Source organism: Olea europaea, chromosome 18 (assembly GCF_002742605.1).
Source record: "Olea europaea var. sylvestris chromosome 18, O_europaea_v1, whole genome shotgun sequence".
Taxonomy (NCBI): domain Eukaryota; kingdom Viridiplantae; phylum Streptophyta; class Magnoliopsida; order Lamiales; family Oleaceae; genus Olea; species Olea europaea.
Window position 1 is genome coordinate 19,955,442 of NC_036254.1, and position 15,570 is coordinate 19,971,011.

A 15,570-nucleotide genomic window follows, 5' to 3' on the forward strand; every position below is an offset into this window, starting at 1 on the left:
TTAATATATTCTAAGCATTCGAATTTAGAATAGGAATATGATCATATCGTATTAGAAAAAATTTAATTTATCTTGAAAAAGAAAATCATATATCATAGCTGTATGATTGTCAATAATGCATGGATAAGACTGGATTACATAATCAAGAATTGAAGTAGACAGTAATAGATGAATTTGAAATTCAATACAGTTATCCATAATTTGATAAAAGTAAATACTTTTTACATGATTTTTAGAATAATTCCAAATCATAATCTCTTATGTGCTATATATATTTCGAATTCAATACAAAACTAGTATACTTAAACTGAAATTTATTCATTGTAAGACGATACACGTTATTTATCACCTATTAGTTATTAATGATCCTGTATACTTGTGGATTTCCCTCGATCATCACACCTACCTATTTTTTAAATGCATCATTTATAGGTGTCATATTATATCCAATGACACAAAAACTTCTAAATTTAACGCGTCTCTTGCCAACTTTGAGTATAAAAATAAGATAAATTTATTAAGAACAAATGAAAATTAATTAGTCTATCATCAACGTCAATAATTAATTTTAACCATACATTTTATGGATCTCCCAATTTTTTAATCACTCATTTAATAAACTTTTATCAAAATATACTAAAAATCTAATTTTAATCCATACGATTTTTCTATCATCCAAACAATAAAATATGATTCATCTCTAGTTGAAAATATCGGATGCTAGAAATAATTACTTCAAGTAATCTATAAATAAATCAATAAATTACTAATTTGTTGAAAATTAGTGACTTCTTTAAAATAAAATTTTTTGGGACCACAACATTATTATTTTATAAAAATTTTAATGTATTGAGATTTTAAAAAGGATAATAGAGACTCGATAGTCATAAAACCTTTAAGATGTGAGAATCGTACGGGTGAGATATTATGGCACTACGTTGTGGACTAGAATGCAAGAGTTTCTCACCGCCCAAATTACTTTGCGGCCTTCGTAAACAATCTGCCACGTGTCTCATCACTGCTTCACACCACGTGTCAACTCCTAATTAGTTACCTGTTATTATGGCACCGTTTTGTCTACACTTTCTCGTCTTTCGCGCTTAAAGCAGATCCCAGTGTTATTCTACTTCTTTCTCTTATAGTTAGTCACGATCCCTTGCTTCTAAACGAGGTTTCTCTGTATGGGGACTCTAAAAACTCCATCGAGATTTCTATGCCGCGAACCAACAGAAATCTCCGTTATCAGGTGGTGTAGTGCAGTTGGGCAGGTGGGTTTCGGGTATTTGTACAGAAATAGGAAAATAAGCAAAGGAAGTCAGTCTTTAGTAGTGAAAAGAAGATCATATACAGAGGAACGCAATGGCGAGGATTCCATTACAAGTGGTAGAAATTCTGAAGACGAGGAGCAAAGAAAAGGTCTTCTATTGGGGACTGAGAGGGATAATTCTGGCTCTGTTATTGGGTTTCAGCTGATTCCTCACTCTGGTAAAGTTTGTAGTTAATTTTGTTTTCACTTTTCATTTTCTTCTTGCTTTATTTTATTGTTGATTTGTAAGGGGTATATGACGATGATAGGCGAATTAGATTTTGCGAGTGTTGAGCGGATAAGATTGCAATGTGGGTGGCAGGCAGGGACTGAGAAATATCCCATTTAAGGAAACGATTACATTTTCTGGAAAAAGTGATTTGTTGAGTAAATTGTTATGTTTAGCACAAAATTTTGTACTTTTGTGTAATGTGGGCTGTTTACTTATCACAAGTAAATTAATAGCTAAGCAACAATGAAATATTTGGGATTATTGGGACTCATTGGGACTTTTTATATGTTGGCTTTTCTTCAAATTTTTCCATTTCCATTCTGCAATATCCTTTAAGTTCACTTGGTTGGTAGAAGTGATTACTAACCACTATTCCGAGAATCACTATCTACTTTATTAATCGGTTGGCTACTCGTTTTTTCATGTATAATGCTCACTTGTGTAGTCTGGTCTGGGCAGTGAGATTTGACATTTGAATTGATCCTTTTGTTAAGGTTTCCCTGGTTCACGCGCTCCATTTGCACCTGGAATGATATGAACGTTATAATGCATAAAATCCAAACTACTGTCTAAATTGCTGTTTACAATAACTGTATATTGCAATCATATACATGAAGCATCTACAATGAAAAGGATGTCAGTTTGCTACTAAGCTTAGGCTTAAGGAATTCCATACAAAATTAACAATTCAATCAGCTGTGCACATGATGAGAATTTGATTCCACAATATGATCTGGAGGGTATATAATTGTAAATGTCGCACAAGATGTGATGCATTAGTAATGATGATTAGGATTACGAATACATAATATGTCAAAGAGCTGCTGATACTTTGAGCCTTCTGAAGCACTATGTATTACTGATGAACTGCAGTAGCTAGTTTTCTTGAGCCGAAAAGAATCAAGTTCAATTGATTTTGAGAGCTGAAAGTGTCTTAAAGCCTTCCACCACTTTCCCTATTAATTTATTTTACTGAACAAATGGGAAAGAAACAATGACTGGAAAATCATAAGTGAATGATTATTTAACTGGAAATGTGAACCTAGATGGGGTTGTAAGGTTGAGTATTCAATCATCACGTGATTTTATTAACTTGTACGTATTCTTCTCTACAAAAATGTCTCAGTTTAACTTCTAATGAGAATTATATCCAACTTTCGCTACTGGTGAAGATGTCATGGAAACACAGGATAATATAGCTATTGGAAAGGAGGAGTTGTCTGAAGACATCGAAAGAGGAGAGGAAGCCTCAACCAAGGTAACCTACAGTGTTGTTTTTGTTACTTCTGAAGCAGCTCCATATTCCAAGACAGGAGGCTTGGGAGATGTCTGTGGCTCTTTACCTGTGGCACTGGCTACACGAGGACACCGTGTAATGGTTGTCTCCCCTAGATATTTGGATGGAGGACCATCAGACAAGAAGTTTGCCAATGCTGTCGAAGTTGATCAGCGGAGTAAGATTTACTGCTTTGGTGGTGTGCATGAGGTTACGTTCTTCCATGAATACAGGGCAGGTGTTGATTGGGTAAGATTCTTTCTGGCCAAGATGTTGCTAAATACTTAATAAAGATATCTTGTTTTCCTTAATTTTGTTGTCACTTTCTTTTTCTCTGCCCCTTTAGTTATTTCTTCTACTGTTAGGTCTTTGTTGACCACCCTTCATACCATCGCCCCGGAACTCCATATGGTGATATTTTTGGTGCTTTTGGTGATAATCAGGTATATGCTTCACACACATTATTTTTGAGTTGAGCTTGAGGAGGAAATTGGCATGTCATGAGTTTATATTGGTGCATGCTGATCTTTTATTGGTTGAACAGTTTCGGTTCAACTTGCTTTGTCATGCAGCCTGTGAAGCTCCCCTAGTGCTTCCATTGGGAGGGTTCACTTATGGAGAAAAGTGTGTCTTTCTTGCAAATGATTGGCATGCTGCCCTAGTTCCAGTGTATGTGAAATAAATTCTTTCATATTATAAACTGCTCCAGCTTCGTAAATAATTAGTTCTCTTTCGTCAGTCATAGCCAGTCTAAAGCACGTGCTTCAATGGGCAACTATTTCAAGATTTTATTCTCAGTCACAATGCTCACCTTAGATGTAATTCCTTGCACTCATGATGCAATGCATGCACTATTGAACTTGATTATTACATGGTATTAGTCATGCAATCTTAATTCTCCTTCCACCCGCTTCATCTGCACATTTTTAAGGGAATTACTCATTCTATAGTTTGGTGAGACATTATTCACCTGTTAAAGCTTGAAATCGTCGACATGTTTTGGTTTGTCGTTTTAATATTATAGCTGGATGCAAGGTCATCTCATCAGCAAATTGATCTATTCCTTTTCCTCTCAGGGCAATTTATCCTTTTCCATTAACTGCATATTCTGGTTTATTTGAGTTACACTCACTATCTAGCGTATTAGTATCTTCTTTATGTTGACGGCTATTAGGTCCCTATGTTTAGACCTAATGACAGCAACGTGATGGAAAAATCTTAGGCCTTTTAACCATCACACATTTTACCATGCTATTTATTGTTTTGTCATGTTGGTATGATTGTGAACCTGTTCCATAATTTCAGACTCTTGGCAGCCAAGTATCGTCCATATGGCGTTTATAAGGATGCTCGAAGTATTCTCGTAATACATAATCTTGCACATCAGGTAGATTTTTCATGTTTTTTTCTTCATTTTATTTGGGGTCATTGTGTTGGAAAAGGTGCAATGTGCTAATATCAATATTGGATTATAAAAAACCTGCTAGAAATGGTAACTGTAGGACCTTTCTTACTGTTTGGCTTTTGTAACCACCAACTCTATAGGCCCCTTTAGATAATCAATATATCACTTGTGTTACATGTAATAGGTTTGCACAATGGTTTATATATACATGATGGTAGTGAGATATGATTGAGTCAGAATTTTTTTTAAAAAAAAAAAAAAAAATCTTTTCCAATCTCCTTTTATCATCTCATCTATATGTAAACTATTATGTAATTGCTTATGTACAAGTAACATTATTCATTGAATATCACATTTTCCTCAACTTAAAGTCAGGCATGTGTCCGTATGGCTCAAATTAGTGTTTCTTGCTTTCTAATGATGGACATAATACTTTATAGCCTATATGCAAAGCCTCTTCAAGTTTGCTCATCATTACGTCGCACTCACGATAACATATAGATTTTGATTTTCTGAAGACACTGAGTAGTGCTTTATGGTGCCTTTTTGTCGTAAGGGAGTGGAAGCTGCAGCAACATACGAGTATTTGGGATTGCCTCCTGAGTGGTACAAGGCACTGGAGTGGGTATTTCCCACGTGGGCAAGGACACATGCTCTTGATACTGGTGAAGCAGTTAATGTTTTGAAAGGTGCAATTGTTACCGCAGACAGGATACTGACAGTTAGCCAGGTACTTTTTTACATATATTTTGTGATCAGCTAGTATGTTTAATTGTATCAGCTTGTATGTTTAATTGTATGGAGATATAAGGATTTATCTGGTTACCTTAAAGGATAATTAGCTATTCAATTCGGAGGTTGTTGGATGCCTTTCAAAATGTTTATTTATTTATTAAATTTTTTTGGGGGGACAGGTGGGTTGGTGGTGGTGGTGCTGTGGCTGTGCAATTAAGCCTATGTTTGGCTTATATTTATAAACACTCAAATCACATTTTATCCACACACGACCCACGAGTACTACCTACTTATCCACCAATCATTTTTATCTATTTGTAATAAATTGTTTTTAATCACTTTCCAAGCATGCTTCACGTGCCAAATTAATTAATTTATTTTCTGTTCATCTCTATTACTCATCAAATCTCATGTTGTCATCTGCTGCTGATGTCCCATCCAACACGTGAATGGATGGGAATCATCTGCATTAACAACCCAAAAAGGACGAATGACAAAAAGTGGAAATGAGGAAAATATTCTGCAGATAACATGGATTCACAAAATTATCAGTGGAATATATATATATACACTTCATACTGCAATTAATTGGCACATGTTCATTTGCTTATTTCCCTTTCTGATGGCAGGGTTATTCTTCGGAAATAACGACTCCTGAAGGTGGATACGGTTTACATGAGCTGTTGAGCAGTCGAAAGGCAGTTCTTAATGGTATGACTACTGTCTATAATCTGGATCTGAAATATATTGGAGTATCATAATTTAGAGCATAAGAGTGCTGTTAGTACTCCTGTACATCATAGAAAGCCTGTATTATGTTCTCAACTCAAACACATACCTGATTATGCAGGAATCACCAATGGAATTGATATCAATGAATGGAACCCATCTTCGGATGAGCACATTGCTTCGCACTACTCTGTCAATGACCTTTCAGGGAAGGTAGACAATTGCATGTTCCTAAGTATTAGTCTGCAAGTTCACTTGCTTGTAACTACCTGCTTTGCATCTGAATTTTATGATATTATAGGTTCATAACAACTGACTAAATATCCTGGAAAGAAAATGGGAAAAATGGATCCATAAATTCAACTTCAGTTATCTGAACATCTAGTTGCAAGTTATTTACTTATAGCTGCTCATCGGTACAGGTTCAGTGCAAGATTGCATTGCAAAAGGAATTGGGTCTACCAATACGACCAGAATGCCCTTTGGTGAGACTGTATACAGATTTTGCTTTAATCAAATTGTATATCTTCAATTTCTTCTGGAATTCTGGTAAAAGTATGGCATTTTCAGATTGGGTTTATTGGGAGACTGGACTACCAGAAAGGTGTAGACATTATTCTTTCAGCAATTCCAGAACTTATGCAAGAAGATGTCCAATTTGTAAGTCTTCTTATCCTTTTCTTTGCCTATTTATTGTGTGTGTATGACTGTGTGTCTCCTACAGTGCTATATAAGTAGTATTTTATGGAGTTTTCTTGTGGGAGTTCTATGTGGTTCCACCCCCACAACCCTACCCAACATTTAACTGGATTATGATTACGTTTCTCTGTCAGATAATGCTTGGATCTGGGGAGAAACAGTATGAAGACTGGATGCGAAACCTGGAGTCAGTTTACAGAGAAAAATTTCGGGGTTGGGTTGGGTTTAATGTTCCCGTTTCTCATAGGATAACAGCAGGGTAACTAAATATTTAAACCCTGGATCTCAATTGTTCCAGTTACTTTTAACAGCAACGGCTTATTGATGCAAATAATTTTGCAGCTGTGATATATTAACGATGCCTTCACGATTTGAACCATGCGGTCTAAACCAGTTGTATGCAATGAGATATGGCACCATTCCCGTTGTCCACAGCACCGGGGGGCTTAGAGTGAGTTCACTTAACTAGATCTGGATACATACAATGATGTACTAATACATGGTCTACAATGGGTCAGGACACTGTAAAACATTTCAATCCATATGCTGAGGAACCCAGTGGGGAAGGCACAGGGTACGCATATCTCCTTGAGCATTTCCTGCTGATAATTCATCATAGTGTTGACATGCATTCCTTGCTAAATCTTGGAAGCTCACAACATTGTATCACGTAGTGATATTCCATCAATTATCAAACACATATAACATTCTCCTCCACCTAGTTTTATACTGGATCTCAATACTAGTTGATGATAAACGGCATGATCAGTATTGCATCGATTTTAATTGAGTATAAGTAACATGTAAAACCTGAAAGGCTGTGGCGGCATTGGGGATTGAACTTGTTTATCATTCTTGATTCTTTATTATGCTGATGTTGAGTTAATCTATGTTGTAAAATGAAGCAACTTAAGCATATAAGATAATTACAGGTCCTGTGGGGGCTGTTGGTGACTGTATATAATGTAATTCTTGTACATCTCATTCCTGCTCAAATAGGCTCTTAAAAATGGATTAAAATGTTCATTGTGTTTCTGAAAGGGGGCAATCAACTTTTTTTCGCCTGTAGAGAAACAGAATGGTCTAATGCTTCTGTCATTTTTTTCCTTGCTATGCTTGTACATCTATATGAGCTAATTCTGTTATCTTGCACCGCCCAACAGGTGGACATTTTCTCCTCTATCAAGAGAGAATTTGATTGCAGTAAGTTCTTTTATCATGCATTTATCTTGTTAAATAATGACATGGATTGATAGCTTGTGCATTTATGTGCTTTGCTCCTTATGTCCTCATATTCATTTAACCATGATATTATCTGAGTGCAGGCTAAATTCTCTGATTGGTTGGCTACATAACTAAGTTTTTTCTCCAATTATACAAAACCTTTATTCAAACCCAAAATGGGGGATGAAGAGAAAGTAGTTAAAATAGAAGATTTAATCTATGGATGTGCAACTATAATGGCCTGGCTGGCATACCTGTTCAGATTCTTACAGTTGTTTAGTGTCATTTATATTTTTGAATGGATTCTCAACCCACAATTCTTCAAAAGGCGTCAAAATTGGAATCTAATTAAAACATGCGGCTCCCAAACAACAAAACAAGGCCTCTGTGAACTGGAAGTTAAGTGATGAAAAGATAATTTGCTGCGTCAAAATAATTTTTACTCATCCACAAAGTGGATGGCCATCTTCCTCCGAGCCCTTTCAGATGATAATCCTATTAAGCTAATGGTGCAGTGTGCTGAGCTGATAGATCTGTTAGTTGTCACATGCTCTTTTGCATAGAATAATCTTTTAGAGTTATTGAATAACTGATTTCTTGCAAAATCACTGCTTATGAATGTTTGCAGGCACTAAAATTAGCTATCGGGACTTACATAGAACACAATTCTTCTTGGGAAGGATTGGTGAAACGAGGAATGGAGAGAGAGTCTTCTTGGGATAGAGCAGCAATTCAATACGAGCAAGTTTTTGAATGGGCATTCACCGATCCTCCTTATGCTGGCTGAATTGACAGGAATGACAAGTAGCCGCTGAAAGTTGACAAGAACTCGTGATCATGCTTTTGACCAGATAACATCATTGGTGATGGTCAATAGTCGTTCTTTTTCACCACGTAAGTTATGCCTGCATTATATGGAGAATCCTGATTTAGACATTTCGTCTTTCTGTTAGATACACTTCAGTCTATACAATGCCGACGTTAATTGGCTGAGTCTATTTCATGGCCACCCTTTAATCGTTCTTTGGCTGGCTGGGGAGAGTTTTAATGAGAGAGTGTCTTGCATTGTATTGTTTACAGTGTTCATTGTCTGTCTGTCCATACATGAGATTACTTATCAAGGCAAAGCCAGGTTTTGATTGTTTGTAAGTTGCTGTGTGAATCTGAAAATGGGATGGTTTTCTTCAGTGATTATGCTACGAAAATGTCTGATAATTTTGAAAAGAAAACAATTATTTAATTGTCATACTATTTTCACATATCTTACTTTGTTGAATTTGTTCCTGCTGGCTTTTCTACATGTTGAGTTGAACCTTTTGATTTGCTAGGCAGTATACTCCTTTTTCTCTTTTTGGTGAAATTATTAGAACACGATTCTAGGCTTTACCTATATTAAATTTACTAAGATTTGATTAACGTTAAGAGGGAGGGCCCACATGAGACTCTTAAGAGGTAACTAGGGTGTGGAAATGAGTTGCATTTTGTCCCACATCGATGTTCCATTCAAACTGGGTGAGAAATTTAGGTTATAAAGAGGAGGGACATGGAGGACTGAAGATTATCTTTGCGCTTGGGGCAATGACGCAGCTAGTGAGGTTCTAACCGAGGCGCGTCTATTGCTGGTTGAAAACTATTTCCAAACCCCCTCTTCGGCCCTGGTTCGCCCAGGGCCGTCGAGAATTTTTGGATGGGCTCCCTTCTGGGTAAAGCCCAACAATTCTAGCATAAAATTTTCCCTTCTGGGGCCTTCGAACCAGGGCCGTCGAGAATTTTTGGATGGGCTCCCTTCTGGGTAAAGCCCAACAATTCTAGCATAAAATTTTCCCTTCTGGGGCCTTCATCGTTAGCTTCGTCTAATCAAGTCTTTTGTGTTTTTACATGCACTTGGGGTGTACTTTTCGAGACAGAGTGGCTGCAGATACAACATGTAATTAGTGGTAAAATATTTTTAATTTAAAAAAAAAAAATAAAAAATCGAAAGTCCCACTAAATGAAAGCTTTTTTCGGTAATAATTATGAGAATTGGTTTTTGATTGTTAAAGAAAAAGTAAGTTCTACCTATAAGAGAATAAATGAAAAATGATAGTTAGAATTGTAAAATAATAATGAAAAAATTGAAAAATGAATAATGAATGTTAAAATAGTGAAATAATGTTAAAAAAATGATTTTTTTAGATGAAAAATTGCTATTAAATGAGAGCTTAATCTTTATTATATTTGAAAGGAACAAAAGAATTTGATTTTTGTTGTAAAATGTAAGTTTATTAGGGTTCGGAGGTGAATGACAATTATACGTCTGTAGCCATAGAAATTATTATTGTTGTATTTTTTATTCTGCCCTATACATACAGAGCTTTGGTCCTTAATAAAATACACATTAGTCTATTGACTTCTCTCTGCTCCCTTCTATTTTGTTCACTTTCATAAAATGTTATCAGCATGATTCTTTAAAAATTATAGCAAATTAATTTAAAGGTAGTTTACATTCAATTTCATATCAAACACATTATTTGCCGCACACATGCATTACTACCTATTTTTATGCTTACACAAGTATCAATATGCATGTCTGATACATAATTTTCGAAAACTTCTTTTCCACAAACGATGTTTCCAATTTTTATTTATTTTTTTTTTTTTTGTCAGTGCATATTTATGTGTGAATTTGTGTTTCTCTACCTTTAGTGGGTATGAATTTCAAAAAATAAAAAATAAAAAAATAAAATGAGTTTGAATTAATGAATGTCTACACACGATTCTGCTCCCACAATTAATTCTTTTATAATACTGTCTAGAATTTATTTTTACATCAAATTCCGAATTGAGTGCCGTCGTGAAATTCCGCCACAACACGTTATCTTTTATATTGCTGTCCAATGTGTATTTTTATATCAATTCCGAAGTGTATTTTTATAGAGTAATGCTATTCGTAGTCGTCCTACGTGGCATACATATGACGTGATTATTTGATGCATTAATATGATAGTTTTTTTATTCATTAATGTATCAAATAACCACCTGCTATGTGTATGCCACATAGGACGACTGTCGCAGTGAGCGACTGCAAATAGTATTATTCATTTTTATAATGTTGTTCAATTGTCCAAATAACTTTGTGTATCACCAAACCCATCTTTTGTGTGTATAATGCTGTCCAAATAATGTGTCTGGCAAATCAATTATGGGTAAAAGTTTACACGCTATTCCATAGTTCATTAATGTTTGGTCAAAGTTGAATACTTTATTGTGATAATGAGTTCTTTTTGTTAATGCATGTCGATTTATTTTACATATAATACCATTGTAATACATTTGTCTACACTCTTTATTTCACGTCTTTAATTCTACCATTGTATATACGTTGTGTTACAATCTGTATCAACTTGTGTCACAATCATTGCGTTTAGTAATTAATATTTTTAATTTTATTAAATATTTTTAGATGTTCTTATATAAATTTTAAATTAATAGTTTATTATATTTTGCTCATGAAATAGCACAACATTATAATTAATATTTCTGAAGAATATTACTAGCTCCTGAAGAGTATAGATTAAAATATTCAATGTTCCAGAAGAATATTGACATATTGCTCTTGAAAAAGCAATAGTAAAGTACAACATGCTCCCGAAGAAGCACATATTTAGAAAAATATATTATTTTAAATTAATGTTAATCGCTGAAGGAAAACACGCAACGTATATCATGATTAACTATTATGTGATGTCTAATTATATTTTTCAAAATTAATTATATTTTCTTTTTTTACTTTACTGTGTAGTTAACCAAATGACAAACATTACAAAACTTGAGTTTGCTGCACTTGACATCTCTAACAAAAACTATCGATCATGGGTACTTGACGCTGATATCCATCTTGTCTCAAAAGGCTCGGGAGAGACAATAAAAGAAGGAAACAAAGAATCCCTACAAGATAATGTAAAAGCACTTATATTCTTTCGCCATCATCTTCACGATGAACTGGAAATTGAATATCTCACTGAGAAAGATCCACAAGTTCTTTGAAAAAAAATTAACTGAAAGATTTGATCATTAAAGGACTATAGTCCTCTCCAATGCCCGCTATGAGTAGATGCATCTTCGTTTGCAAGACTTCAAAACTGTTAGTGAGTACAATTCTGAATTGTTCATAATATGTTCAAAATTGACATTGTGTGGAGAATAAATTACTGATGAAGATATATTGGAGAATTTTTTTCCACCTTTCACGTCTCGAATGTGCTCCTGCAGTAGCAATATTGCGTGCGTGGTTTCAAAAAGTACTCAAAACTTATATCTTGCCTATTTGTTGCTGAACAAAATAATGAACTGCTGATAAAAAATCATGGATTATGTTCAACTGGTTCTGTACCATTGTCTGAAGCAAATGGTACTGCATTGCATTAAGCAAATGCAATATCATGACAAAGACGTGGATGTGGACATATATATGGATTTGGACGTGGATGCGAACGTGCACGTGGAGTAAACCATGGACGAAATAATCAACAAAGTTTTCAACAATACGATAATAATTTCAAAAGGCACAAGCAAATGAAATTAGCACATTGAAAAATGCACACGAAGAAAGTTGCTTTAAATATTAAATGAAATGGCATTGGACACATACTTGTCGTACGGCAAAACACCTTGTGGATCTCTACCAAAAATCAATAAAGGGAAAGGGAAAAATGGTGACAAATTTTGCTTACTGTGATGGTCAATTGATGCAAGTCATTTAGATGTCTCCGATTTCTTTGCTGATCTAAATGTTAATATTGACCATTTGATTAGGGGTGGTGTGATGAAAGATATAGATTAGATTTTTATTTTAGAAATTTAGTTTGAAATATGTTTTAACTTTTCGCAAAATTTTTGAACTTTATTATGCATCGTTAATTTCACAATATTCATTATGTTATCATTTTGAATTTAAATTCAAGTTTTTTTAAACATATTTATTTTGTTATATTGATGGATTTATGATGGATTGTCAAGATACCTGCTTAATTGATAGTGCAACGACACATACTATTCTTCAAGACAAAAAAATTTATTGGACTTAACATTAAAAGAAAATAATGTTAATAGAATATCAGGTGCATTGAATATCGTTGAAGGCCCCGAAAGAGTTTTTATTATTTTACCAAATAATACAAAATTATATTTGACGATGCACTTTATTTTAGCAAATTCAAAAAAAATTTACTTAGTTTTAAAGATATCCGCTGCAATGGATATCATATTGAGACGATGCAAGAAAATAATATTGAATATTTTTGGTTAGCAGAAGTATTTTAGCAAAAACTAATGTCTCTGCTAGACAATCTAATATAACAAATTAATCTCAAATGCGTCAAAAGTGTAGCCTACTAGTTTGCTTAAAAGATTCTGTACTTTGAAAAAGAAAAATACATAATAAAGACCAACTAAAAATTGCAGAAGAAGTAACATTAAAAAAGATTAATAAATCAAATATTGAAAATATGATTCCCGAAAAATCACAAGCATTCGAAAATAATGAGATTTCAATAAAGTATATATTTATCTCATAAATTATGGGAACGAAATAATATTTTTATAGACAATATTTTCGCCTTTATGTGGCTCTTGATATTATGCAAAATGAGGATTTTGAACCACAGTCAGCTAAAGACTGTCAAAATAGAAATGATTGACCAAAATGGAAAGAAGCCATATAAGTGGAATTGAATTCTTTGGAGAAACGAAAAGTGTTTGGACCTATCGTTTGAGCACTTGAAAATGTAATCTCTATTGGATACAAATGAGTTTTTGTACGAAAGAGAAATGAAAATAATGAAATTACAAGGTACAAAACCCAACTAGTAGCTCAAGGTTTCTCACAAAGACCAGGAATTGATTATGAGGAAACATGTTCTCCCGTAATGGACATTATCACTTTTAAATTTTTAATTAGTTTGACTGTGTTAGAAAAGCTTGATATGCGCCTTATGAATATAGTAATTGCATATTTGTATGGTTCACTTAATAGTGACATATTTATGAAAGTCCCTGAAGGACTAGAGGTATCAGAAACAAACGATACATGCCCGAAAACTATGTTCTCCATTAAATTGCAAAAATCATTATATGAATTAAAACAATCCGGACGCATGTGGTATAATTACCTTAACAAATATTTGTTAAATGAATGTTATAAAAATGACGATGTCTGATCATGTGTTTTTATAAAGAAAATAAATAGTGGATCTGCAATTGTAACGATTTATGTTGATGATTTAAATTTAATTGGAACTCTTGAAGAGCTCAACAAAATTGCTGATTATTTGAAAAATTAATTTGAGATGAAGGATTTAGAAAAAAAATCAAATTTCATCTCAGATTGCAGACTGAACATTTCACAGATGAATTATTTGTTTACCAATTTACGTATACAGAAAAAGTTTTAAAACTTTTTTATATGGATAATGCACATCCATTGGCATCACCTATGGTTGTTCGATCACTTGATGTGAAAAGTGATCCATTTCATCCACTTGAAGATGAAGAACATGTTCTTGGTCTTGAAGCACCATATCTTAGTGCAATTGGAGCATTAACTTATCTTGTAAATTGCACTCGACCCGACATAACTTTTTCTGTAAATCTCCTTGCAAGATATTGCTCTACATCAACTCAAAGATATTGGAATAGTGTTAAACATATTTTTTGTTACCTAAAGCGTACTATTGATTTGTGATTATTTTATTGTCAAAAGTCCAGATCTACTTTAGTGGGATATGCAGATGCAGGTTATCTATCTGACCCACATAAAGCTAAATCACAAAAAGGTTATGTATTTACATGTGGAGGAACGACTATAACATGGAAATATGTGAAACAATCATTGATAGCTACATCCTCAAATCATTCTGAAAGTATTGCAATACATGAAGCAGGCCGAAATCCAAGTATCATGCGGATTAACTTCAATAAAGGATAGTCCAACATTTTTGTATGAAGACAATGCAACTTGTATTGCACAACTCAGAGGAGGCTATATCAAAGGTGATAGGACGAAGCATATTTCTCTAAAATTCTTTCATACACATGAGCTTCAAAAGAATAACGACATCGATATCCAACGAATTCGCTCAAGTGATAAAGTGATTGATTTATTTACAAAAGCACTGTCAATATCTACATTCAAGAAATTAGTTCAGAAGATTGAAATGTGTCGACTCAAAGATCTTCATTGATCAACATTAGAGGGAGTAGCTGTACTCTTTTTCCTTTACTTAGGTTTTATCCCACTAGATTTTCCTAGCAAGGTTTTAATGAGATAACATTTATTTTTAGTACTCCAAAATAATTGTGCTCTTTTTCCTTCGTTTGATTTTTTTCCCATTAGATTTTTATTAAACAAGGTTTTAACGAGGCATACATTTTGTAATATGTCATTCAAGGGGGGTGTTGTAAAATGTAAGTTTATTAGGGTTTAGAGGTGAATAACAATTATACCCTGCAGCCGTAGAAATTATTAGTGTTGTATCCATGATTCTGCCCAATAAATACAGGGTTTCGGTCCTTAATAAAATACACATAAATCTATTGACATCTCTTTGTTCTTTTATCTTTTCTTCACTTTTATAACAATTTTGTGTGTATATATATATATATATATATATTATTTTTTTACTTGTTAACTAAATCTATGATATGGAAGGTTTAAGGATTGTTGTGTGTACAAAAAAGGTGATGTAGTCAGAATTGTTATAAATAACACTTGGCGATTTTTCTATTGGAAAATGGCTAAAAAAAAGAAGAAGTGAAAATAGATCAAACAGATTATGAGTCTAAGGTTCCCTACCCTGAGGGTGGTATCGTGACTCACTTGATGATATTACTACATCATCCTCTTAAGACCCGATGTTTAGGGTGATGCTTCAATATAGATCCTTTAGTTGACCTTACTAATCATAGGTCAACCATGACCCTTCAAG

General features: G+C 33.9%; 1 protein-coding gene across 1 annotated transcript; it reads left to right on the plus strand.

Moving 5' to 3' along the window:
- Positions 1-1,080: 1,080 nt before the first annotated feature.
- On the plus strand, positions 1,081-8,852 carry LOC111367708 (soluble starch synthase 1, chloroplastic/amyloplastic). Its single transcript, XM_022988726.1, has 15 exons — positions 1,081-1,485; positions 2,711-3,063; positions 3,180-3,257; positions 3,359-3,483; positions 4,120-4,201; positions 4,776-4,949; positions 5,584-5,665; positions 5,805-5,896; positions 6,106-6,168; positions 6,254-6,343; positions 6,517-6,641; positions 6,725-6,833; positions 6,901-6,956; positions 7,546-7,585; positions 8,235-8,852. Exons 1-15 carry the CDS (start codon positions 1,182-1,184, stop codon positions 8,391-8,393), a joined length of 1,932 nt encoding a protein of 643 aa, XP_022844494.1. The 5' UTR covers positions 1,081-1,181; the 3' UTR covers positions 8,394-8,852.
- The last annotated feature ends 6,718 nt before the right edge of the window (positions 8,853-15,570 follow it).

Excerpts from the sequence above, each read along its gene's own strand:
- LOC111367708 (XM_022988726.1), top strand. The coding sequence starts at position 1,182 with ATGGGGACTCTAAAAACTCCATCGAGATTTCTATGCCGCGAACCAACA. Across the intron at positions 4,950-5,583 it reads GGATACTGACAGTTAGCCAG|GGTTATTCTTCGGAAATAAC; the intron begins GTACTTTTTTAC and ends TTCTGATGGCAG. Across the intron at positions 6,834-6,900 it reads ACAGCACCGGGGGGCTTAGA|GACACTGTAAAACATTTCAA; the intron begins GTGAGTTCACTT and ends ACAATGGGTCAG.